At 44.0% G+C, this 25,825-nt stretch overlaps 2 protein-coding genes across 2 annotated transcripts in view; one reads left to right on the top strand and one right to left on the bottom strand.

Moving 5' to 3' along the window:
- Nucleotides 1–5,275: 5,275 nt before the first annotated feature.
- DESI1 (desumoylating isopeptidase 1) lies at nt 5,276–19,527 on the bottom strand (the record flags this gene model as incomplete). The annotated part of the gene is made up of 6 exons (XM_082002629.1): nt 5,276–5,369; nt 6,540–6,662; nt 7,449–7,558; nt 8,214–8,283; nt 9,224–9,245; nt 19,437–19,527. The coding sequence occupies 6 exons, from the start codon at nt 19,525–19,527 to the stop codon at nt 5,276–5,278; spliced, it is 510 nt and encodes a 169-aa protein (XP_081858755.1).
- Nucleotides 19,528–20,168: 641 nt separating this feature from the next.
- XRCC6 (X-ray repair cross complementing 6) overlaps nt 20,169–25,825 on the top strand; it is a gene marked incomplete at both ends in the record, with an annotated part of 6,908 nt that continues 1,251 nt past the window's right edge. The window contains 6 exons of the mRNA XM_082014334.1: nt 20,169–20,256; nt 20,396–20,505; nt 21,021–21,159; nt 23,110–23,364; nt 24,219–24,402; nt 25,769–25,823. Coding sequence (XP_081870460.1) covers nt 20,169–20,256; nt 20,396–20,505; nt 21,021–21,159; nt 23,110–23,364; nt 24,219–24,402; nt 25,769–25,823 — 831 coding nt within the window. The remainder of the gene's footprint in view (nt 20,257–20,395; nt 20,506–21,020; nt 21,160–23,109; nt 23,365–24,218; nt 24,403–25,768; nt 25,824–25,825) is intronic.

Genomic DNA, 25,825 nt, shown 5'->3' with positions numbered 1-25,825 from the left:
TCAGCTACTTGCTGGGGGAGGCATTCGTTGTGTCCATTATGTCATGACATGTGTCCTGTCACCAGGATAGCTATTTCCACACCATTTCTGCGAGTTGCCTCCACAACATAGCGAGTCAGGCCGTCTCAGATGGGTTTTACAAGTGATATTTGCCCTGGCATTGATGTTCCTGCAAAATCACAGCCTCTGGGGCCCTTCTGGATCAGATCCTGGTTATAAGCTCCCACCTCTGGAAAGCTGGTCTCTTACCTCAGATGCATTGAAGCTCCCGGAATGGTTTCTTAGCACCCATCTGCTTAGTATGAAATTGGGTGCTGAATTTTTAGTTCAATTTAGGGTTATGCATAGGGCTTATCTCAGTATGATTACATATATCCCTCATCAGTTAAAGTGTAGATGCTTACTCCAGAATATGAGTGCTTCAAAGCGTGTCTACCACAGGTTGCTGAAGAGTGAGTAGAGATGCCTTCACAGATTCGGGTTGCTTGACTACCAGAAGCCAAAGAGCTGCTCTCCCATGCAGCAGAGCTGGGAGCAAACGCCCAGGACTGTCAAATAACAGCCAAGGGGTCAGATACATGGTGAACACCTGGGGGTTCAGGAATGCAAGCCTTTATTTTTCATAAGCCACGACATGGTACGAGGATGAGGCTTCCCACATCTGGGTGGGGGAAGCATGGTGGTAGGAAAGCCTGCCAGCTCACTCCTGTTGCAGCGCTGGCATGTAGTAGCACTGGGTTCTTGCTGTAGCCTAAGCTGCCCTACTGTCTTGTCTCCTGGTTGCTCCTACTTGCAGCTTTCTTGTCTGGCAGAGACCTTCCTCCTTGCCTCTTGCATTGCTATTGCTCCAGACATCCCAAAAGCAGGAGCTGCTTTCCCAGGGCTCAGGTGCATCCCTGCACTGCAAGGCAGCAGTGCCACCTCGGGGCACTTCCCAGAATTGGAAAGTTTGCTAAAATAGGGGTCAGCGTTCACCCTTTTGCATTCCTACTGTGCCATCAGGTTTATGCTACCAGATGAGCTTCCCAAAACTGGAACCACCTGCTGTACTTTCTCCAGTTTATTTGTCACACTATTCAAGTCAAAACACCTCTTCCAGCACCAGGACTGCCATTTGGTATCAGCCAGTGGGGACTTGTACCATCTTGGTTTGCCTGAAAGTACGAGTCAACCTTTTGGTGAAGCGCACAGCTGTGCTTGTTCCTTCATCTAGGTTAGCTCTGAGAACAGGGCTGCTGTGGCCGTTTCAGTTATTTAATACTTTGCACTTAAACCACTCTTGATTGCTAGGCAGCAGCTGTCATCCTGAATAACATCTCTGTTACTAGCAGCAAGGATAAATATTTTGTTTGACATTTAGAAGGTAAGTGGCTGTGAGCACTGGCTTACACTCCATCTAGGGCTGGCATCAAGGTCAAGGTTTTCCTTTTATATATGTTCCCAGGTATTTTATGTGGGTCTAGTACTGGTACTTGATAGCAAATACACACCACATCTGAGTAACACAGCCCAAAATAACCACAATCAAGAATCTTTGTTAAAGACCCCTTCTGCTACAAGCCCTCTTCTGTATTACACAGACTGTTAGACAAACAGCGAACTGTGTGGTTAAGCATTCAGAAGGCTGAACCAAGCAGAATCCATTTCTTCCCCAGAGCCAGACATTTCCCCTGCTCCTTAACAGCCCACTGGCAGAGGCATGATGGGCAGTGCCATATAATCCTCACCAGTATCTCCTCTGCAGCTCCAGAGGAACCCAGGCCTGAAGTCTGCTGCTTAAAGCTGCTTTTTTTTTTTTTTTCCCCTTTTGAAAGTAGTAGCATCAAGACAATCAGGAAAAGCTCAGAGCCTTTTCCTATGTTTAAGCTCTGTTGGGCCTCTTCAACAGCAGACATCAGACATTTCATTTAGATGAGCAAGGGCTGCACAAAACCTGTGCTCACAGAACACCTGCTGTCCAGCCTTCATTCACCTCATCCAAGCTGTGTCAAGCCTCAGGAGTGTGGTCTTGATACCACAGTGCTTACAGAAAGAAATTTTTCCCAAACTTAAATAAGAATATTGCCTGTGACCAGTTCTAGCAATGGGCAGTAGCCACCGCTTGGGCAGTTTATCATCTTGCACTTTCTGTCTGGGAGCAGAGTGAAGATGATGACTTCCGGTCAGCTGCATTCGCTGGGCAGCTCTGTGGACAAATACATTCAAACAGGAAAACTTGCTGTATTTCTTTTTATTGTAATAGAAAAAACCCCACAAATAAATCAAAACATCACTTTCTGCCTAAAGACGTTATTAACATTTTTTAAATGGCACAAGGAAACCCCAGCAATACAAGACAGAATACTAAGTGTGGGCAAAAGGGTTCTGTTCCCTTTCAGGACTTCAGTTTCCCTGCCCCTTTGTCAATCAGTTGGCTGAAGTTCCCCACCTATATACACTTCTCAGTCTAGTTTATATTCCTTTGAGTAGGTATGGCTGGGTCGAACATTGGGGGCACAGTCCTGCAATTTACACATAACCATCTTTGGAGAAAATGTGTTTCCTAAGAGGCCTACAGGGTACAGGGGTCTCTTTACCCAGTCAGACCAAGCAAACAGGATTCCCTCCTACAGTTCTTTTGCCACAAAACACAGAGTAGGTCCCAAGCACAGGAGACCCTCTAGGAGCTCCTTGGCTATTGCAAACAGTATATGGCCAAGTGAAATTTTACCCAGTGACCTTAAAGTAGCAGCATTATGTCTGCAAATGGGCTGCTCAAGAGGGGAAAAGGCAAAAAGATTGCAAAAATGCATGGGGTGAACATCTTCCTTTTCTTTCCTGCCTCCTGAGAGGATATAAAAAGACCTGAAGTAGGCAGCCATGCAGAAACCAGGCTCAGGACCTCTAAAGTGATGGACACACAAGGGATATCCTCATTGTGCAAGAGTGTGGGGCAGAAATCCATGGCACCAGTGCTTCCACCAGTATTACCTGAAGTAATAGTTTGCTGAAAGACCAGCAACCACAGCTGTGCCACTTGCAGGTACCAAACTAGCATACCTGGATTTTGGGCTGCACTTTATCAGCTTGAGTATACCTGTTCAGCTGAGGAAGCTCCAAGACCTCTAACATGCTACAGCGTTTTATGGCACAGTCATGTGTGTATTAAGATGAGAGACTGGTTACTCTGCACAGAATAGGTATGGGAAAAGACTGGAGAGGATATACACAGTAAATACGAAAACTAAGCTGTGGCTTAGCAGAAAACAAACACTTACCAATCCTTCCTCCAAGAGCACCAAAAGGCATTAATAAATTTTTTATTATAGAATGCTTTCTGCAAACAGGACATTTTGATGGGGAAAGATTGAAAGCTTTTGTATAAACCAATCTGTACTAACTGCTACAGTTGTCTCCAAGTCCAGTCCATCAAATGAAATGCTTAAGGAGAAGTTGATGGCACAAGCAGAAAATGACAAGAAAAAAAAAATCTCGGGTGCAAGGGCCACTGCCATGCACTGAAAGCAGGTACACACAAAACTGCCAAATGGACTGACAGTACCCCATTTCCACTTGTGTAGTGATTCCACAAGGTACAGGGCACCAGTGTATTTGACAGAGTCACTGAACTGCAGTTTTCCTCCATTCCATCCCCTCAAAAATAAGAACCATTATAGTTCCCACTGAGTAACAGCGTGAGAAACTTATCAAACTATTATTCTGGGAGAAAGAGCCCAGCAGAGAAAACACATCTCCTTTAGGTACACAGAAGGTTTCCAGTACAGAAAGTTTCAGAGGCAGCACTGAACTTGCAGACATACCTTTCACAACAAAGCACTGGACAAAGGGCTATACATTTGCATAGATGCTTTTTCAGCAGCATCTGGGACATGCGATCCCCATTTATGGAGCATCAATGTTTTGGGGTTTGTCTGATGTCCTTCTTGCGTTCCTTCCTAAATGTAACTGCTACAAAATTGTTCAGGAAAATAGTGTATATACATGCATGAAAAGAAATCAGTGTGCCTATTCTTTCATTCATCTGATCTTTTTCCACTGCAAGTAACTGCAAAGCTATGAGAATCTTAAACTAGAAGATGCAGTACTGATACAGTCTAATGTCAATCTAAGGATAAGACTGCTTATGCATGTGTCCCAATAAACTCAGTTGCTCCATAGAAAAGCTTGATTTTACTCTTCCTCATCTTCTTTACATTTGGGGAGACCTACCACCTATTTCCCTTACACTTCAGCAAAGCCCTCTGTTATGTGCTTGACTGCTTTGGAAAGGACAGCAATATCAAAGAAAGCTGGAACGCCTATATTGTGTTTGCAACTAGATATTGAAGGCAGAATTAGTCCACCTTATATTACCATGCAGTTGCCATGCCATTCCTGCCTTACTGTACTGCAACTCTGGCTTGGTAAGAAAAAAAAAAACAAAACAGCTCTTATGCAAAGGTAAATAGTTAACAAGGCTCTGTCTATCTGCTGATAAGCTCACATGCAAGAAAAGGAAACATTTAACTTCATTTTACTTTCACCTGAAATTTGTTTTCACCACTTCTGTTCATGAGATTCTGTTCCTCCAGCTGGTTCTTTCCCATAACTCTTGGATCTGGCATCACGAGGCTTGGTAACCTTCAGTTCCAGCCTCCCTCCCACACACAGCTAGTCCCATTGAAAGTCTCAACTTTTGAGTGTGACATTGACACACAGTTCAGCTTCATCACCTTTCCCACACAGCTGTGCCACTGCAAATATTCTAGTCAGATGAGTTCAGCTTTTCCCCTGAGCAAATAACATAATGTCAATGAAATATGCAGAAGACTAATCCTGGGACACTTTCACTTCCTAGGCTATCAATACTTCCTTTGTCTTTTTGCTGTAGACTTCAGCAAATACCCCCATAACATAGGCAGTGACAGGAGAAAGATGCAAGCCTGCAAGGGATGGCTAGGACATCCCCTTATTTGCTCCAAAGTGTGTAATGGGCCCTTGAATACTCATGGAATGAATTCCCACTTACCAGCACAGGAGTCACTTAGGAAGTGTCAGCCTACTTGGACAAGACAGCCTTGATAAATTAGTATAATACTATTAGAAATTATGGCAATCTTTTTGGTAGCATTGTCTTACATGCACCCTGATAAATCCTCTCCCTAGGAAATTTTAAAACTTGTCTTGTAATTTCTGTAGAGTTAACTCTGATGGGAAATTATAAAATATAAATCTGGTAGATTCATGTTTAAAAAGAAAGAGGCCTGGTGAGGCTGGGCACTCTGGGTCACTCCTGTTAGCTCTGTCCATTATGTCTGCTGAAGGTATTTCCTCCGGGTGGCTGGATCTGGATGGAGTCCAGGAAGGGCCTTAAAGCTTGTCCAAAAGGTCTGAGAAGGTAAAGACATAAACATCTCAAATAGCTTACTTGATGAACAACTTTTCCCATTTACTTACTGTTGAAATGCACTCACTTTCTAGAGTGCAATCAACCCAACATTGTAGAAGCAAATTTGAAGAACAGACTTACACTATAACCTAAAGCAAACTAATTCAACCTATTAAAGAGAGCTTACTGTTCAATAAATAAGAATCTTAAACATGTTTTTATATTAGCTAGTTCGGAGTCCTAACATGTCCAGACTGCTAATGTGGTAATGTTTCTGAAACTGGCTTTTAGTAATTCATGCTACTTAAGCGTGCGAATTAAATCCCTGTTATGCAACTGCAGTGCTCCATTAAATACCACATCAATATTAAAGACTGCTAGAGGAATAGCCTCTATCTCCCCAATGAGACAATGGTTCAACACTCACAGAATAATTCCTGTTGCAATCTGTAGCACCTGGTTTATCTTTCAATATGACTCACTCTGTTACAGACTTTATCTGATTTTGAGAGATCTGAAACGATTAAGAGCCCAGAGTAGAAGACATGTGTCTCCCAAATAATGTGGTATACTATTGTTATGAGAAATGAGACCTAAATGATGGAGCTCAAACCATCCCACCGGGATCCTCCCTAGCTGAGAGTTTAAAAAAAAAAAAAGTTGAGCTGAACTACCAGGCAGGCATTTTTCATTTCTGTTTTTTCATATCCTCCTTCTTCCATCCAGTCCTAGGTTTAAAACTGCAGCATTCATTTTAAAATTACGTCTTCCCTGCCTCTTCACAAGCAAAGCTGACACCTCCACTGCAATTACGGTGCTTAGAATAAGAGAAATTACCTTTAACAGATACTGGTTTCCTAAGACAAAAAAAACTTGCACCATTTTCTGAAACTTGCCATGCTTGTCTGGTCACATGTAAGAGACCATCACAAAATAATTAGTTTAAGTTAAAGGCAGAAGAACAACCTTCTCCTGTCGTCTTAGTAATGCCAGTGCCAGTCAGCGCTTGTCGCACAGTGTTGTAAGTGTTGAAGTAAAGCAAATAGCATCCTCTCCTTAATCTTACGCTGGTTCTCAGAGAGAGGCAGCATAAACTGGTACCACTGGCTCTGTCAAATGTTTAAGCATTAGCATGCAATACACTACGGAGAGGAGCGGCATGCATACTCACGTGGCAAGAACTTCAGCTGGAAGGTCAGTGATGTAGGAAGGAATTTTTCTTCCTGTCAGGAACTGTGCTACTTCATTACTGAAGGTGTTGCAGTTACATTCAAAGAGGTTATAAGACTCTCTTCTGTGCCGCAGAAAGGGAATTGAAACATAAGACAGACTCAGCAATAAATCTAACAAGCAGAAAAACTTGTTCTTCTTACATTAGCACTTTTTTTCCCCCCCCAAAGAATTCTAAGGCAAATAGGTAAAACAGAGACATCAATTCACCTCCAAAATCAGTTGAATCGGGGTGGAAAATGACATCTCTCTGCATCACTGACTTTGTACAATGTTTTTTTGGAGGATAAGTGAGGTCAGGTTTCTTCAATTAAAACCACAGAAGCAATAATGAGAAATCACAGGAATTACTGACATTGAAATACAGCCAGAACACTAAATGCTACTGTTTCCTATTCTTGTGAGAAGTAGACTAGACTCTTTAACAGTCAAGACCTTGCTTTTACTCATCTGAAAGCTGGCAGCTTTACTACAATGCTTCATCTATGACTCTTGGGGCAAAGCACTATTTACTGAAATATTTCATATAGTGCCTTCATCTTCCCTGGGTATTCTCTCAAAGGCATTTCAGGCATTATTCCATTTTACAAAAAACAGCGTGAAAGACTTCCTGGCAGAATGCCTCCCCAGCCTAGCTCAAGACGGGCACACCAGGGGGTTGCCTAAGTGGTAGCTCTTTGTGTATCAGTGCATCAGTTCCAGTCTCATGTTTGGAGAGTAGCAAATAATACACTAAGCAGACAAAGCTTTGTGAGCAGGATTGGTTTCATAACACCTTCCTCCATTCTGCAGCCCTTCCCCTAAAGTCTTTTTTTGTTATACAGATTTTACAGTACAAGCTGCTACTTACCGGAACATGGATTCCCCCAAAGAGGAAAGATATTCCAGAAAAATTTCTTCTGTGACTTCAGTGTTCCCCAGGTCAACAACTGAGTCTGGGGGGCCAAGAAGTGTCCCTCCCTGTAAAAATTAACAGCCAGAAGACAATGTTAAATGGACAGACTGAATTCTTTTGGAGGACTCTGCTGAATAGAGCTATCGTGGCTTGTCCAGGCACGAAAGGAGGAACTTTTGTTATGCTTGTCAAGCAAACATGGTCTCGCCTGTTCTGCACTCACAGAATGAGAAGTAACATGCAACTTATATTTCAGCTTGTATACTTGGCTCTTTGTGCTGAAAACCCTAGGCTATGGCAAAATTCTGCTTTAGAAGAATGACCATTGGTTTTGCCTCTCCAAGAACAGAAAGGTCCGGCAAAGCACCATGGGTTTTTTGGGTTTTTTTAATCCTAAAAAGGATGCCTTGAGTTGCCAAGTCTGCATGTAAAACCTATCAATACAGAATTACACAAGGTGTCACTCTGGCAATGCAGAAGGTGTCTTGGATAGACTACCAGCAGAAGCAACCCCCAACCTGTATTTAGTTGGGCTTAAACCCACTGTCCATACTCCCTTTTCCTCAAATGCCCTGGGCAGCCATGGCAAACAACCCCATTTGGCTGAATTCAGAAGCCTCTTGCTTCTGAATTGCTTTTCCAAAAGACAGCGACAAAAGCAATTCTGATCAGGTAACCCTATCACAAAATTATCTTATCAGAAAAAGAAGTTTAACTTACAGGTGCACAGCTGGAGATTCCTCCACTGCCATAGAAGAACTCATCCTTATGGACTATTATGGAGGTGTGCCTGCCACAGAGAACAAACAACAGGTAAAACAAAGGAAATATTTAACCTAGCACATAAATCACTGGCAAATTTACGTGTATAAGGACATCATGAATTGAATAACTGAAAGAAAAGGTCCGTGTGTTTCCGTGAGTAGGAACAGGATCTGCTGGGACATGAGTGAGTATGGAAGCAATTATTATCAAGCCTACTGTAACTCTGTAAGTGATTGGGAAAGAACAGGATTAGCTAAGTGGCCAAGCATGAAGGAACATAGGAAGAGAGGGACTTCCACACCAGAACTTCCACTCCAGCAGCCTCTTTCAGCTAAAGGGTTGAAGGTGAAGTCACGGAGATAGACAGAGCTACCACAGTGACAGAAGTGCATGTCTGAGAGACACTGACTGAGAAGGTCAGACAATCACCAGAGATAGATCAATAGAGAAGAAAATGGATGGAAAAGGGTTTGGGGGTTTTTCTGCCCTTTTGGTTTTTTTTAAACCCAAACAACTCTTGATATGAATCATAGCAAATTGGAGGGTGTTTTGTAACCGAATGTAGCCACTGCTCTTACGTGCCTGAAGGCCCTATTCTGTAATATCTTCTTCCTACCTACTCTTTTACTCTCATGTTTAGTCACACCTGCAATTAGAAGACAAAGTGCTTGGGACAAGGACAACATCCTACCCTTGAAAAAACGTACAAACGTACTAAAACGCAACAACTAAAAACACCAACACTTTTTTTCATAGGCTCCTCTGAGCTTTGAATGAAGTTTAACCAGCAACTGACTGTACATCATCTTACTGTCAATCTGTATTCAGAAACAAAAAGTGCCTTGTTCTCTCTTCAACGCTGAACTGTTCTTAAGATCTGAAGTATATATAATCTCATTTTGAAAATACTTCCTACACCATGCAGTGTTTAACACACAATATGCAATTTAAAACTAGTCACTTACCAGATGCCATCCAGCTGTTTCCCTGTATGCAGAGAAAAGAAGAGTTGTTAGCAACGCATTTTCCAGATTTCAGCCTACTTTTTGTCAATCACTTAGGAACCATGCTTATTATTTCACCATGACAGTAATACCAAAGATTTCATCCCAGAGTTGCTTCTAAGGAAACAGAATGTCTTTCTTTCAGATGCTCTGTCCACACTACTGCTGTACTTTTTTCCCCCTGCACGCAGAGGTGGCAATGCCATCCTACCCTGCCAGTGCTTACCTTCCGTGGGCTTTTGTCTACAGACCAAGAAAAGAAACCTTTTCCTAAAATTAGAGTCTTCAGTCAGGACCAGAAGAGTTGAATTTTACACTGATTTCATAATTGCAGGAAGTTAGCCAGCACAGAGTATTCAGTTTTCTTTTTCAGTAACAGATGAGAGATCTGACTTTAACATATGATCTGTGGAGATAGTCTCTAGAATCTATTCCATAGTTTCCTCTTTTCCCTCCCTCCCCCTGCCCTTAAAAATTAATGTTTAAGTGGGAGTTGCAGGGGTGGGGAAGTGCAGGGTTGAAATTTATACAAGTTATAAAATTATGTGTTTTGTAGAACACAGCAGCAAAGACTTGCTTAAAGCACCACTAAACTGATAATATTGTGTCTTAGAGAAAAAGGCCCTTCTGAAATGCTTTTCCAGTTAACTAGAAGTGGGAAGCCTAAACGTTTCTGTGTTCATGGTGGGCTCTCAAGATCAAACCTCTCTTCAAAAGGTCACCAGCTGTTACTGCTCTAGACTCAACTATTTTATCTGTCATAACCTAAAGTCTTGGTCCCTGGTATTGTACCCCTTTGTAAACTTGTAGGCAGCAGCAGCATGCTGACAGATGCACTGTAACTTTATTTTGCCAAACAAGGTGCACAACACCCAGAAAAGTGGATTTAGAACAGAAAAACTGTGTGCATATCAACATTTGGCATCTTCCTGAACCCAAGCAATAGACTGAGTGCTACCCTGCCATAGCTTCTTGCAGCAGGCTCACGATACTTTTAGTCAGCCTCCATGTATAAGCACTCTCCCCCAGCAGACCACTTCCCACAGCATTATCCTTTATATCCAAGCAGCACCTCTTCCAAGTTGTTTTGTTGTTATTGTTCAACTTTTAGATACCAGAATGTGATGTGATGATCTGCTGAAGTCATCTGCAGGTTTCCCAGAGTGAGAAAAAACACTGTAGACATGATAAAAAAAGCCACCTGAACACAAGAGATATTGTTCTAATAAAAATTTGTTCAGAAAGCACTGATGGGTTAACTTTTGGCCAGCAGGATTTTCTCTGGTTTGGACACCATCTGTTTGCATCCCACCAGCCTCAGGCCTCCCAAAACTAGCCACAGACTTTCTTGCTTCCTGAATTCTGGGTCATTATGTCTAGATATTATCATCCTCCTTTAAACGCAGCCGCAGAGCTGTGGTCTTTTGTTAAAGGTTTTATTCAAATGCTTGTGATATTCAAACTTTTCTTAGCTGTCTTGAGGGCCACTGCCTTAACTGACCTTAACTCAGGATTTGGCTGCATCCCTCATCACACTAGCCAGCCTGCTTGTATTCCCACTGCTTATGGTGCTGAAATTGCACTGTGACTGCTTTTCAAAGGCTAGCATCAGACGCCCAGAATAACAATAAATTATTCCACTCATTAAAAAAAAGTTTGGTGAAAATGAAGCTTGGCTCAGTTGCATTCCCCTGCTCTTTCCCCACAACTCCCAAAGAGGAGGCAGAACATTACACACTGGGCCCCAGTGTATCAGGGGCCTAAAGCTAAATGGTAGTTTAACATATCAATATTTTATCCCTCAGCCTCAGTCAGGATGCTGGCTTCTCTGATGAAACTTTAGTGGTCACTCTTCTTCTGTTGGTGTCCAGATTCTTCTAAGATACCTGGTGTGGTAGCAGTGATGGGGTACTTTGTCCCAGTTCCACTTGCCCTGTGAAAAGACATTCTCCAGTTGTCCTTACTCAGATCAGTGCCACGGCATCAATAGCCTACAGGGAGGCAGAGGCATTGCCTTTCCCCTTCTATAGGCAGAGGGTCTCGCGATATTTATCCTCTCCTACTCCTCTGTCAGGGCTGCTTTGGTCTGCAAGTGCCAGGAGTGAATATGCTACTTTGAAGCAGTAGTAGTTCTTCGTGAGTTCTTTCTCTTGGGCAAAACCAACATTCTGTCGTCATGAGGACTGAGTAAAACAGAAGAACAAAACTGATGAGGATAATCCTTCAAGAGTTCTGAGAAAATGATGCTTATGTGTCCAAATAAGTAATAAACAATCACTACCATATTTTTCTGCTCAAGTCTGAAGCAAAATAGGCACAGAGATAGACACCTGCTTCAGACAAGGGTCGTATAAGAGCAGAGGCAGGGAAAAGGCTGTTGTGACAATAGGGGCATCAGTCGAAGTGAGCATACATAGTTTTGAAGTAGGCGGACTGATCTGTCACTACCATGGATCACAGCCAAGCAGCAAGCATATTCACTGTCAAGCCATCACAAAGAAATGTAGGCACGGAGTAGGATGAAGGCCAAAAGACAGCAGCAATGATGAGAGAAGCAGAGCAGGGTATTGCAACATCTGAGCAGCATTTGCGGCCCCTTTAGCATGTCCCACGCTGTTGTGCTCCTCAATCCTCTGGCCCTTGTTCCACACTTTCCCCATCAGAGCTTTCGCCTTGAGCTCTAGAGCTGCCAGAAACCAGTGACACTGCAGGCCCATCAGCAACACGCAGGGTAGGGTATAGTGCACTGCACTAACTTTAGCAGCTGGCCTACAATAGGCTCTACCACTTGGCTTTGCATAGTTAGCATTCTGCCTATCTGTTAATAAATTATTACACAATTGTTCACAATAAATCACTGTTTTCCACTAGAAACTTGAACTTTATCCTTCAGGGCAGAGAAACAAACCGTTTCAAAGGCAGCACATACTAGAACTGTATCTGCCCTTTTGCATGCTAAATGGAAAAAGAACATTGTAATATTTAATTTCACGCACATTTCCAGCAAACAGCCATGAAAAAAAACCTTTCCACACAGTTGCCCCTTTGCACCTCGATTATGTGTGCAAGTGCAAAAGTTACAGCAGATGTGGACAATGTCACAGGTGCTGTTGGGAACCTGCTCCTGCAATTACATCACCTACTTGGAAAGGTCATTGCAGCAAAGGCTACCACAGACTGCGCTGCTCTAGGAAGACTGCGGCCAGCAGCTCAAGGGAGGCAATTCTTCCCCTTTCTTCAATACTTGTGAGACCACATCTGGAGTGCTGTGTCCAGCTTTGGATTCCCCTCAGTACAAAAGACACTAACATACTGGGCTGGAGCACTTGCTGTATTGAAGAGCGGCTGAGAGAACTGGTCTGTTCAGCCTCAAGGAGAGAAAGCCAAGAGTCCTTATTGCTGTCTACAACTACCCAATGGGTATGGAGGAAAGGGACCCTTGTTCTACTCAGAGGCGCACAGTGAAAGGCAACAAGTGCTAGTTGGAAAATGGAAAATTCCCAACTCAGTATGAAGAGAAAAAAAATTACCATGAAGGTGATCAAACACTGGGGCAGGGGTCCAGAAAGCATGTGCTTTCCATCCTTGGAGATACCCAGAACTCAACTGCCCAGGGCCCTGAAGAATCTGCTCTGGCCAGATCTACCTTAAGCAGGACCTCCAGAGGTTGCTTTCCATCAGTGCGATTCTCTGATTGTATGAACAAAATCAAAACAGAATTCAGGAAAGGAACTTCGCAGTAGACTGCAGTCCAACCCTTGGGGGCTCCTCTCTGGCTGCTGCACACCAAATCTGTAGCCAACAACAGGCAGCAACTACCAGGGCAGTAACAGAAGAGCTCTCAGCAAGTGAAGATGCCTATCTGCAGAAGGCAGGTCTGTCTGAGACCGCTCAGCTAGGTCAGTTTGTGCCAAGCACTGGTCTGGTGAACTTAATGAGGCTGCTGACCTGCTATTTCTGCTTGGCTCCTGTAAGACATTAACCAGGCTGGCATTGTGGAAAACACTTGCGAGATCCACAGCACTGATGCATCTTAGAGCACTAGGGCATCCATGGTAACCCTCCATCCTGCTGCAGACAAAAGAAAATCCCCTTCTGCCACTGGTGAACTGTGCTCCTCTCCAAAGACACCACAGTTGGGGAATCCCATGCCTTAGAAACCTGCTGTTTACTGGCCACATACGCAACACCCAGAGACATCCAAGACCAACAAATTTCTGGTATGCTGCTGCAGTTTCCCCATGCTGCACACCTGGCTGTTGTCATCTCAACTCCAAACTGACTGACAGGAGTAAGTCAATGGTCACCAGTTTCTGAGGAACTTAGGTAGCTCCCTTTCCTGCTTCTCAGCAAGAATCTCAATGTTGTTTTTCTGTTGCATCATGTAAGAGGTTCTGTACAGACCTTCATGGACATCATCACCTTCCTCCTGAAGTTTTACCTCTGTCGATGATCCTCCTACATGACTCTTCTTGCCTTTCTCTCAAACCCACACATTGCATAGAACAGGTGACAGCTCACAACCATTGCCACTCCTGACAAGCTCATGTAAAGCAATCATGGCAGCCTGCACTAAGGAGTTATGTCCTGCCTTCTGCTGCACATTGTCCACTCTATACAAAATACTTTGCTTGCAGCCTCTGAAGGCTTGATACGCATACCAGCTCCAGCAGTATGACCAAGCAAGGATCAGCACTGCTTTGTTTCCACAGCCAGCTGCCCAAGTGAAAGCATGAGTACAGTACTGCTGTTAACAGTGCTAAGGCGTAAGTTGTATTCAGGGCCAGCAGCAACACTTTCCAAAAGAGCTGCTTCCAGCAGCATTGTCCAGTTTCAAAAATAGAAGGGCAAGCTTACCAGGGAGCTTCCCCAAATAATCCTACAGTGCAACAGAGCTTACATCCTGTAGTGAATTGGGTGGTCTAGAGGAAGGGATTGCAAATGCCATCTGGGATACTGGCAAATATCACTGTATTTCATCCTCTTCCACTCCTTGCCACAACACCCCAAACTCCCATGACACACTGCAATGGGAGCAGAACTATATGCTGGTACTGCCACCAAAACCAATACATCTACTCATAACCTGAGGCTGTCCATAACTATATAGAAATGTCTGATTTCCCAGTACTTTCTGTTCCAGCCACAAAAGCCCTTAAACTGCAGGCATTACCCTTCACTCAATACCTACAGCAAAGTTAATCCAAATGATGCACACACATAATGCGGAACAGGAATATCCTGATGACATGATACTCTATTGGGCATCTACTGTTCAGCCATGTAAAACAGGGAAACAGCAAGATGCCTAGAGAGTTTAAATCATAGAATCACTCAGGTTCGAAAAGACTTCTAAGATCATCAAATTTAACTGTCAACCCAATGCCACCATGTCCACTAAACCATGTCCCAAAGTGCCATGTCCACACGTTTTTTGAACACCTCCAGTAATGGTGACTCCACCACTTCCCTGGGCAGCCTGTTCCAAGGTTCAACAACCTTTTCGGTGAAGAAATTTTTCCTAATATGCAATCTAAACTTCCCCTGGCACAACTTGAGGCCATTTTCTTTTGTCCTGTTGCTTGTTACTTGGGAGAAGGGACCCACAGCCACCTCACTACAACCTCCTTTCAGGTAGTTGTAGAAAGCAATAATTAGAGAGGCTGAGGCCCTCAGCCTCCTCTTCTCCAGACTAAACAACCCCAGTTTTTCTACTTGCTGAGGCACTTACATGGATCTTTCCTGAAAATACTAAAACTCAGGAGGCAATGCCCATTCAGCATAGATCTGTGTGCTCAAACATCTCAAAGATTCAAATTGTTTGAATGAGGCAAAGTATCACTTGCCAAGTAAACATGCTTTTTGCTTGCTTTTATTTTTTCTTTCTAACATTCATAGCTCAGCTACTTTCCTGGTGCTTACATGAGTCAGAAGCCTATGTGAAAAATATGACATGCAAATGCATTAAACAATTCCAGGACACTCCGTTTAGTCACAGGAATGTGGAGAATGAAGTAGTTACATTTGTTTGTTGTGCAACTGATTCAGGAGACCATCACTGTTAGGATATAAGGGCATTTTGAAAAAAGAAAGCAAGCCCGTATAATTTTAGAATACAATCAGACAGGATTACTTCCATGCTTGGATTTATCTGGAAGGCCAAGCATAAAGGAGATTACATGCTCACCAATCTATTTCACTGGCACAGTTAATTTTTTAATCTTGAGGGCCACACAGTGTAGCATACTCCTGTCCATTTCAAGTATCAAATGCAAGCGGCATTCGTATATTAACCCAACCTATTAGATTGAAGGGCAGAAAAGTTCTGAGACATGAAGGAATTATATCAAGGAGATGGGCATTTAGTTTACCCCATTCAGAGCTTAGGCCATCCATCCCTCAGCGCAAGAACAAAACCTGTTCCTGAGCCTGTTCCAGAGTTGTATAGGAAAGAACTAATAGGCAAGCCTCAGAAGACCCTAAAAGACCCCAGAAAAGTAGTGAATTGGTCTCCTGTGGAACTGGAAGTGACATAATTTGGTCAACCAGCATGGGTATTTCTCACACTGCATTGCTTTGCACATTGTTGCAATTTCCCTAGGCCAAGCCATCAAGATTCCTGCCCCTTTTGAATTGAAAATTATCCTAATTAGTCAAGCACTTTCTCCTACGTGCTACTGAGGGTTCTCAACTGAAACAAAAAAAACTAAGGGAGAGGGAGGAGTCTGCTTCAGTTCCCTTCTCCTTGAGGTGCCTAGAGAGACCAAGAAGTAGGCTGGATTGGGGGAGGGTATTTTCAATTTTCATGAAATCCCTAGCAAATGCTCTGGAGTAAAGCTGATGGAATCATGCACTGGAGCAATTAAAAACTCTTCAGAATGGGTGGAGGAGAGGTAATGTGCTGCAGCTGGAAAAAAGGCACAACGCAGAAGTCACCTCCTTTTAGCAGTTAACAGCCCAGAAAGAGTCAGAGCAAAGGTAAGTCCCTACAGCTGAATGCACCACTTAATAATTTCAACCCAGTAAACTCACCATTAATTCACACTACATGGAGCCAAAGGTGCTGTGGTAAACCAAGCTCCTGCCCATTCTTTGAGTCACATGAGCAATAACCTCAGTTACAATGCACGAGAACTTTGAGAGCTGCAAGACATTTTTCTTTAAGGCCATGATGCAATAGGATCTTAATCTTCCTTAAATATTTCTCTGCCTTTGGACATCTACTTCAAAATCAGCACTGCAAGCTGAACTATTCTATTTTCCTCCCTACCCTCCACAGAATCAGGTGGATAAATTTTCCATCTTGAAAGCAGAAATCTCATTGCATTCAGGTTAACATTTATTATTATTAGATGACATAGTTGGACAGACAAATGTAGTCTCTCAGAGTGAGAATGGGAGCGGTAACTGTAGAGAAGATGCATGCAGAGCAACAGTACACAAAAATTAAACATGCCATTTCTGATATCAAAGGCAATTGAACTACAATATTTTGTCATGTATACTTTAGACTAGAAATATTCACTGAAAAATTACAGGAAACTCACAGAAAAGTAAGAACAGAAGTAGTCTGGGTTGAGAAAGAGTAAACTTGCAAGAAAAGAGAAGATGTGCCCAAGGGGCACGACTAAGTCACTCTGGAGCCTGCTATGAGCAGTGCCGTATAGCTCTGCCTTTCAGGTTCATCATTCAGACACAATAGAGAGAACCTACCCTGACAAATTTTCGATAACTTTTAGTAGTGACAGCTGATCCTTGAATGCTGTATTGACATAATCCATAACACATCTGGGTCCTATTAACACAAATGAAGACACCATGTGGTGATGCTCTTGCAGTGGTCAGCCCCATAAGAAGGCAGTCATCCCCATCCGGCAGGGGGATCTGAACTTCTGTTTTCAAGTGTGCCAGGAACTGATTTTAGCACAATCAATTATTGTATTTGTTTCTCCTCTCTAAAACACATGTATTTCAATATAGATGATGTTACAGAATTATCACTTAGAGCAAAAGCACTGTTTCAATCAAATTTGGCATCTATGGAAAGAATACTCTAAGTAGAGATGACAAATGTTTAGCATTAAATCATCTAATAAATCCTTTCCTCTTCAATTCCTATGACTTTTCCTAATGATGTAGTTTATGAACATCACTGACAAAAAAAGAAAGAAAAACTAGCTGTTGACCATATGAAAGTTAATGTACAGAGAAGTAGCAACAGTTTTGATGTTCTTCAAGAAAAAAAAGTGGGTACATGAGGGAAGAACAGTCTTTCGATCGCTTTGCTCTTAGGATGGTTTCTAACATAATCTGGAGGTATGACAGAGCTGAGCATAAATGCACAGGAAATACTTAACCTGAAGGAAAAAAAGGAACAAACAATGACTTCTTTTATGGACAATCCATTTGCTGGATCCACATAATCCCAAATATTCTGCAGTCTGCGTTGTCACCATGACCAGGCAGGCCTAGTTGGCGCTGTTCCATGAACACGTCTGAACTCAGCTAGTTACTGGGAAGTACTAGCAAGCAACACTTCCCACACTACTGAGAGACATGTTCAGGTTTTAAAGTTTTTCTTTTCATTACTCAGACTCCTAGAAACAGAACCAAACCGTATCGCAAGCACAAAGTTTTTAAGTTGCTGTTTGGGTAGCATAAAAGCACCAAAAATGAAGTCATGCACTAAATGTTTTTATGCAGAAATTCAGAAAGCTACAAGGTCCCAAGATTGGCTTTGTGGATAATACGAGCGCTAAAAAGCCATGACTTGATCTGCGTGAAGACCAGCACCAAGATACATACAGAAATAGGTTGTCACTGTATAAGTCTACACCTGGACCAACACTTTGAAATAAGACTGGTTAAAATCTGCTTGACTCAAACATGGGTAAATCACACACACATGTAATCTGTACCTTAAGATTTATAACTCTTAGCACAAGATAAAACATGGCTATTATGAACAGGTGAAAAGTTACTTCCCTGAGGGCTACAACAGAAGCGACTGACCACACAAAAAGGTTTGAGGTTATCCAGTGTGGGAAACATCTCCCAAAGTTGTTGTTGCTGTCTGACTAACAGAGCACATTACATACGATCTCTGTAATATCTTCTTCTCAACTTTGCAAGCCTGTCATTGATGTGTATGAAATCTCATGCTAAGAATTATTTGGCCTTTCATTTTAAGCTTTCAGGAAAGCCCAGAATCTCCTTGTAGGACAGATGAGTGAAGTGAATGCCAACAAACTGTAAAACAAGATTACATGGAGCCATCTGTTCAGACACTGAGCCTGTTGAGAAGTCTCATCTCCACTGACTGCTGGTCTGAGATGGACCAGAGTCTACACCTAATGGGCATAAACCATTCTCTCGTCATGTTTCTATTTCACACTTCGAAAACTTCAAGCAAAACGTAAGCTTCCTTTGTATCCCCAGTTCAAGGTTCAGCTGGAAACACACACATTCTTGATAAGACATAAGACAAACTTTTACAAACTCTCTGGAAGGAGAGGGTGGCTAGTTGCACACCACAAGCTGTTGCAATGCCTAGCCCAGTCCAGCCTCACAACATGGAGCCATTTAAACTCAATAACCTTGTAAACAGCAGAAGGCTTTCTTCCAGTTCAGCCTTCCTGCCCAGGCATCAGAGCAGTCAGAGTTTGGGAACTGAGCTTTCCCTCACTTCAGAGGCTAAGTAATATTATTAATTAGCCTTTAGTAAACAAGGCCAACGAAGCAGCAAAGGACAGATGGGGGAAGAGAGGCTGGACCCTGTTCCCCTGGACTTGCCTTGCTGACAGAGCTCGTCCCACTGACAACAGAGACAGGGATGCTGCAGCTAAAACCCGCTCTGCTCCCACACATCGGGTCCCGGAGCCAGGCCCACACACTCGCAAGTCGCTCTTCGGCCACCGGCCTCCGCCACAGCCCAGTGCCCGCAGCTGCCGAGCACTGCCTGCGCCCTCAGGGCGCCCTTCCCCGGCGGGCCGTTCCCTCGGGAGAGCGACACCGGGCGGCGGAAAGCCACCTCCGCCGCTGAAGGTGGTGATTTCGGCCCCGTTTCCCGGCTCGGCAAGGCCAGGCGGCAGCGGTCGGTGAGGGGACACGAAGCCCCGGGAGACGGCGGGAGGGGTAGGCCAGGGGGGTGCCGGTGCCCCCGCCTTGCTCTTACCCAGCATGAGGGGGCTGAGGCGCCGAGCCATGCCCTTGGACAGGTCGTACACATAGAGCTTCACAGGGTGCAGGACCAGTGGCTCCTCCATGGGGGTGCGGGCACGGTCGCCGGGCGGCACCCGGAGCCCTAGCAGACTCCCGGCGCCGCGAAGCGGAGGGAAAGGGGAAAGGGCGGCGCCGCGTGCCGGTCCCGCCGCCGCCGCTGCTCCCAGGTGCGGCGGCACTAACCGTGAGGTGACAGACAGAACGGAAGGGAAGACACTGCCTCTGTGCGCGGGCGCATGCGCAGCAGCCGGCGACCGGCCGGGCTGCTCCGTCACTGCGCCGTTATGCAGCGCGGCGGTTCCGGCCTGGGGCGGGGGTCGTCGTGGGGGCGGAGCTAGAGGCCGGTGGGCGTGAACGGGGAAGTTCGCCTGTCATTGGCTGAGGCTTGGCGCCTCTTCCGGCTTCCGAGCCGGAGCCACGCGCAGGGCGGGCAGAGCTCCCGCCTTCTTTTCTCTTCTTCATCCAATCCACGCGGAGGCAAGGCGCGGCTTCCCTTGGGAGGGGCAGGGCGTGACGCCCTTTCTTTCTCGCCACTGGCCAGTGTTACTATGGGAGGCGGGTCCTCTGATGAGTGGCGGGCAGCGGCGCGCGGCCGCGGCGGTTGATTGAGTGTTGAGCTCAGGCCGCCCCTCCCCGCTCCGCCAGCCGTTCCGCCGTCGTTGGGCCTCGCGCCGCGCGGTTAGCCATGTCGGACTGGGTGTCGTACTACCGGAGCGAGGGGCCGGAGGAGGAGGAGGAGGAGCAGCAGGAGGAGGAGGGGACCGAGGCGGTCGGTAAGCCCCCCGCAACTCCCTTCCCCCCTGGAGGGCAGCCCGAGGTCCGCTGCCCTCGGGGGTCAGCGGGCTTGGCGCTGCCTGCCTTCAGCGGGCGGAGGGGGCCGTTGCTAAAAGTGTTTCCCCCCCTCCTCCGTAGCGGACTACAGGTTCTCGGGTCGGGACAGCCTGATTTTCTTAGTCGATGCCTCCAGGGCCATGTTTGAGTCCGACGGGGACGGAGTGACTCCCTTTGACATGACCATCCGGGTAAGGCTGTTCAGAGAGCCTCGAGGGGCTTCACATACACTCCGGGGATCGCCTTCGGCACCGCCACGGGTATGGCTACCTGGTTGTCGCTCTGCCTGATCTGTTGGTGTAAGGTCCCTGTGAAACTCGAGCGACTCAGATTGCTGAATGGCTGTGGGTTTGGAAAGATCCACACGTTGCCTGGTGGGCCATGTCTAGAGTTCGGTGAGGGAAATATTTATAAAATGAGCGATCAATCCACGTTCAGGGTGGTGTATTTGAGAGATGTTTATTTCATTGATCTTGCTAGTAGAAAGGGAATGCTGATGAAAAATACATAAGGCTGTGTGCCCAAAAAAATTCCCTGAAAAAACAAGATTACAAATTCTTTCTCCTGGTGATTTTAGCTATTTGTCACAGTTCTTTTGTTTGCTAGAGTCTACTTGGATAAGCTGCTATTTGCCAAAGACAAAACTTTTGTACCCTTGCTGCAACTGATTTCCTTCATATTTTAACCTGTGTGCATTGTTTTCCAGTGCATCCGGAGTGTGTATACAAGCAAGATTATTAGTAGTGACAGGGACCTGTTAAGTGTCGTGTTCTATGGTACAGAGAAGAACAAGAACTCAGCAGATTTCAAGCACATCTATGTTCTTCAGGAGCTGGACAATCCAGGTAAAGGCAGTATAGTGATATGAAGGTTATGTAGAAAGGTAGAGTAAGGAAATCTCTGTAGTAGCATTGTTAGTAACTGACCTGTCTGAAAACAAAGAGGTATCAGATAAATAAAAATGTTCCTGTTACTGAGATGTGTTGTTGGAGGGGGATAGTTTTAGAAATTTACTGAAAGCTTAGAAACTTAGTGGTAGCTTAGCTTTTTCTGTTATAGTAGGTTCAGATCCCTTTCCTATGCCTTTTCTTCTATTTTAATGTGGTGGTTCACTTGCTGTCAGCTAAAGCTAAGAGGATCTCAACAGAGCTCTTGAAAGCCCATCATGTCTCTGCTGTGCTTCAGAAAGGTGCATGTACGTGTGAAGGCATCACAGATTCCAGCTGATGGAGAATATCACAGAATGGCTGAGGTTGGATGGGATTTCTGGAGGTCATCTTGTCCAAGCCCCTGCTCAAGCAGGGTCAGCTAGAGCGGGTTGTCCAGTATGTTATCTGTTTAGAGCGTTCTGTCTCTTATTTTCATAATAAGTTTTACAATTCTTGAATTTAGCTCTTCCATTTTCCTAGAATTTCTTAGAATGACCTAGTATGTGCTTGATAATGAGAGCCAGTTGCTGAATTAGAAAAGGTAGGAGGAGGATTGCAAAGAATGTATGCTAGTGGTGACAGATTCTCTGACAGCAGAGAGTCTCGTGGAGGGATTTTGTCTACTTGCTTTTAATAACAACCTGTATCTCTGACGAGGTTTTATTTTGTTGTCTTAACTAGGAGGTGTATGTTAGTGTTCTTGCTATCATGCTTTAATAACGCATGGGATTCTCCTGTAAGAGCTGTGCCTTGTCCTAGTTTCAGAATTAATTACTATGGGGACCTGACAAGACTGCCCTTGGTTCTTCTCCCTTTTCTGGCAGCAAGCACCTTAGGCTTCTCGCTCATCCTTTTTCCTCCTCCTTGCCCTTTTCCCTGTGTTAGAGGCAGTAGCTTTGCCATTCTGATAAAGGCAGTGCAGGTGAAAGGTGGATGTTGTTAAAAAGGAAGAGAATTATGTATTTGCTGCCCCTGGAGAGCAGCATGTGCTGGAGAAAGAAGAAATACTATAGTTAGTTATTATGTAGTACATAATTATGAATGCTTATGCTGTTAATCAAATGTCATCTGAGGAGATGAAAATAAAATAGTAAATAGGGGAGGAAAAGACATTTTCAGATGAGATTTCAAATACAATAGAACAGAATTAAATAAATAGAATTTGAGTGAAGGACAAAGGAATAACCTCTGCAGAATGCAGTAGCTGAAAAATGAAAGCTTGTCTCCCTTGGTAGAGTTACGGGAGAAAACAGAGAATCTGCTATTAGACAGGTGGGAAAAGGAGTCATAGTTGGGCTGGAGTAACCTGCAGGGCTTTAAAAAGGCCATGGATACCTGCCCTGAATGTTGCTGTGCTCCATGTGGTGATCTATGGGCTGCATCTAACCTCTAGGTTGATTCTGTGTGGCATGTGGGACAAGGGAGCAGGAGGAATTCTCCACCTTCCCAATGTGCTGTGGAGATGCAGGATGTTGTTTCACCTCCTCTCCTTTCTCTGGTGGCGCAGCAGTCTGCCGTGCTTCTGCAGCAGGTGCAATTGCTGCCTTGCCTGCTGAGCACTTGTCCTTTCAGTGCAGAGGGTTTATGATACATTGATCCCTGACTGTTTCCCTCCTCCAGCAGGAAGAGCCTCACATTGGTGCCAGGGTACTTTGTGTCCTTTAGGCCCTAGTACGTGCTTTGAAGTGGTAACTGGTATGTGATATTGCAAATGTTAGGCTATGCTGGGTTGGAAGGGCACTGCCACAGAAGTGCTAGGGGACATTACTCAGGTGTCAGCTGCAAGGGACCCTCAGTGCATTTAGAAGAGTTTGTGGTACTTCTTTCAGTATTTCTAATGCGTACGGATGCGGTTATTGCCCCTAGGTGCGAAGCGTATTCTAGAGCTGGACCAATACAAGGGAGATAGAGGACGAGTACTTTTCCGTGACACCTTTGGCCACAACGCCGACTATTCACTGGGTGAAGCACTCTGGGCCTGCTCTAATCTCTTCAGTGATGTCCGAGTCAGACTGAGCCACAAAAGGATCATGCTTTTCACCAACGAGGATGACCCTCATGCCAATGACAGTGCTAAAGCCAAGCTGGCCAGGACCAGAGCTGGTGATCTGAGAGACACAGGTCATTATTTTCCCCTTTAATTTCAGGCAGAATAAAAGTGATATATCCTTGCAGCAGATGTTAACTGCATTGCAAATTTGTGATGGAAAAAGAATGTAAAATCATCAGAACTATGGAATCTTTCTGGAGCTTTCTACATTAGAAACTTGGTATCTAATCTAAATTAGAAAATCTGTTATCCAATCTGGTATCGCAACAACTAACACTTATTTTCTAGGATCTCTTTTTCTTCTCGGATAGTATAAATTAGGACTTGAGAGGGCTGTGGAAAACAAACTCTATTTTATTATTCCACCATTTTCCAGGAAGGGAATAATAACACTATGTTAACACCAAAGGAAAATTACTTTAATGGCTCCATTTTGAATTAGCTGAAGAACAGCAACCTGAGTTCAGAGACTAGAGAGCAAATGATTCACTATTTCAGCTATGTAACTGGGAAAACCAGTGTTTTTGGAGTTCAGCAGATGTGCTGGATCTAGAAGCTGTGAGGCTTCCTTAATCCATTAGCCCTTATAACTGGGAAAGGGGAATTTCTGAACACATTACTTCCCTCAATGCCTGAGGTAAGATTATGTTTTGTAGGAGCTTCTGAGAGCTGCTTCATACACGGTGTTGTCCAGATTCTTAATTAGGGAGGAAACATTTTCTATGCTACATTGTTTTGACTGAAGCTGAAGAATTCCTTTTGCCTCTGTCCCTAGAAACTTTCACATCTGGTGCAGATGACAATTTGGAGTTTATTCTTGCTTAATTTCTCTGCTTAGAGAGAAATCTCAGAGTGTTGAGAAACAGGCAATGCAAGAAAAAAGCAGTTTCTGTGATTCTCCTTCTATCTCTTAAATTGTTTCTAGGTATCATCCTGGACTTGATGCACTTGAAGAAGCCTGGAGGGTTTGCTATCTCTTTGTTCTACAGGGATATCATAAACATAGCAGAGGATGAGGACCTTGGAATCCAACCTGAGGAGTCAGGGAAACTGGAACATCTCATGAAGAAAGTACGAGCAAAGGAGACAAAGAAACGGACTTTAGTCAGGTTTGTGCCTAGTTACGATATTTCATTCACTGAAGGCACCTGATGTTATTTTTAGACTGCATCTCGCCTCCCTCTTCTGGAATGATTGGTCTACAAAGGTATCAGTGCTTACATTCCTCAGTCTTAATTCCTTATTCCAAGATTGGTGTTTCTTTTGTAGCTTCCAAGGGTGTTTGTCCTTGATGGATGAAAAGAGTGGAGAGTGAAGCTAGGCCGCCTTTTTTTCTCTGTGTAATATCTCCTGTATTGACCTTGGCCAGAAATGATAATTTTTCAAAAAATTACATCATTGCCAAGTAAAATGCTTCTAAAAAACCCTGTGCCATGTAAAATGGTCAGTTTATAGTGAAATCTGATTGAACTGAGGCTTTTCTTACTAATGTTAACTTAGAAAAAATTCATCTCAATGTGACTGGTAGGTATTTTGGCCGATTATTAAATAGTAATATGTGGCCAGTCTGTCTAGGCACTTGGTGTGGCTTCACACAGCCTTGATATTTCTGATCTCCTACTGAAAGATTAGAGATACTTACAGAGAGATTAAAGGGATCTTGACAAAGCAGACAGAAAGTATTTTTGGAACCACGTAGTCCATAACAGTTGTTTTTTTTAATGAGTGAGTTCATAGCAGAGTGATGTGGAAGCAAAGCAAGGGAATGAACTTCACAGCCTAGTTTTTTTTAATATATATTAAAAAAAAATCCCAACCTGAGCTGTTGTCACTGGCATTCTTGCTCCTGTGCACAGCTCTATTTTCCTCTTCTGGGAATGTTCCTCAAGTTTTTTAATAATTGAGGAGAAGAATCTCGTACCAGTGATACCATTTAGAGGAGAGGAAGTAACATGCACAGTAATTCACTGTTCTGCTCTGAGAACCTGAAGATTACCTCTAATTTTAAACCTTTACTTCTGAATTTCTCTTTAACTTCTATTTTTTTTCTTAAATTGTGGTATTGTTTGTCTTGATGGGGTTCTTTTGGGGAATTTTGCCTTCTGCATGAACAGCTGTGTGAATTCAGAGGTCACATTGCATTAAGCACAAGTGGGGTGCCCAAATGTGAACTTGTCCCGTGCTCTGCTTGAGCGTAGCTGCCCTTCAGAGCGAGAAAAGGTGAAAGAAATATGGTAAACTGTTTGTGTTAAATAAATTTAAATATTTTTATGACCAGATGTGATAGCATTGCAAGAATGTTTTCATACCAGTGAGATTATGACTCAAGTAATAGTATGTTTCCAGAGATACATGTCATTTTGAGGGTAGGAGAATAGGAGGAGGTCAGAGCAAATAAGTTGTCTGAGGAGATGATTGTCTTTTGCAAAAGTGAACTTTTGGAAGTCTCAAGTCTGTATCTGTTTTTTTACACAGGTTAAATCTGTATCTGAACAAAGATCTGTCGCTTTCAGTTGGTGTTTACAACCTTGT

This window comes from Phaethon aethereus (genome assembly GCF_964289735.1).
Source record: "Phaethon aethereus genome assembly, chromosome: 1".
NCBI classification, from domain to species: domain Eukaryota; kingdom Metazoa; phylum Chordata; class Aves; order Phaethontiformes; family Phaethontidae; genus Phaethon; species Phaethon aethereus.
Note: the sequence above shows the minus strand (reverse complement) of the source record. Positions and strands in the feature narration are given on the sequence as shown.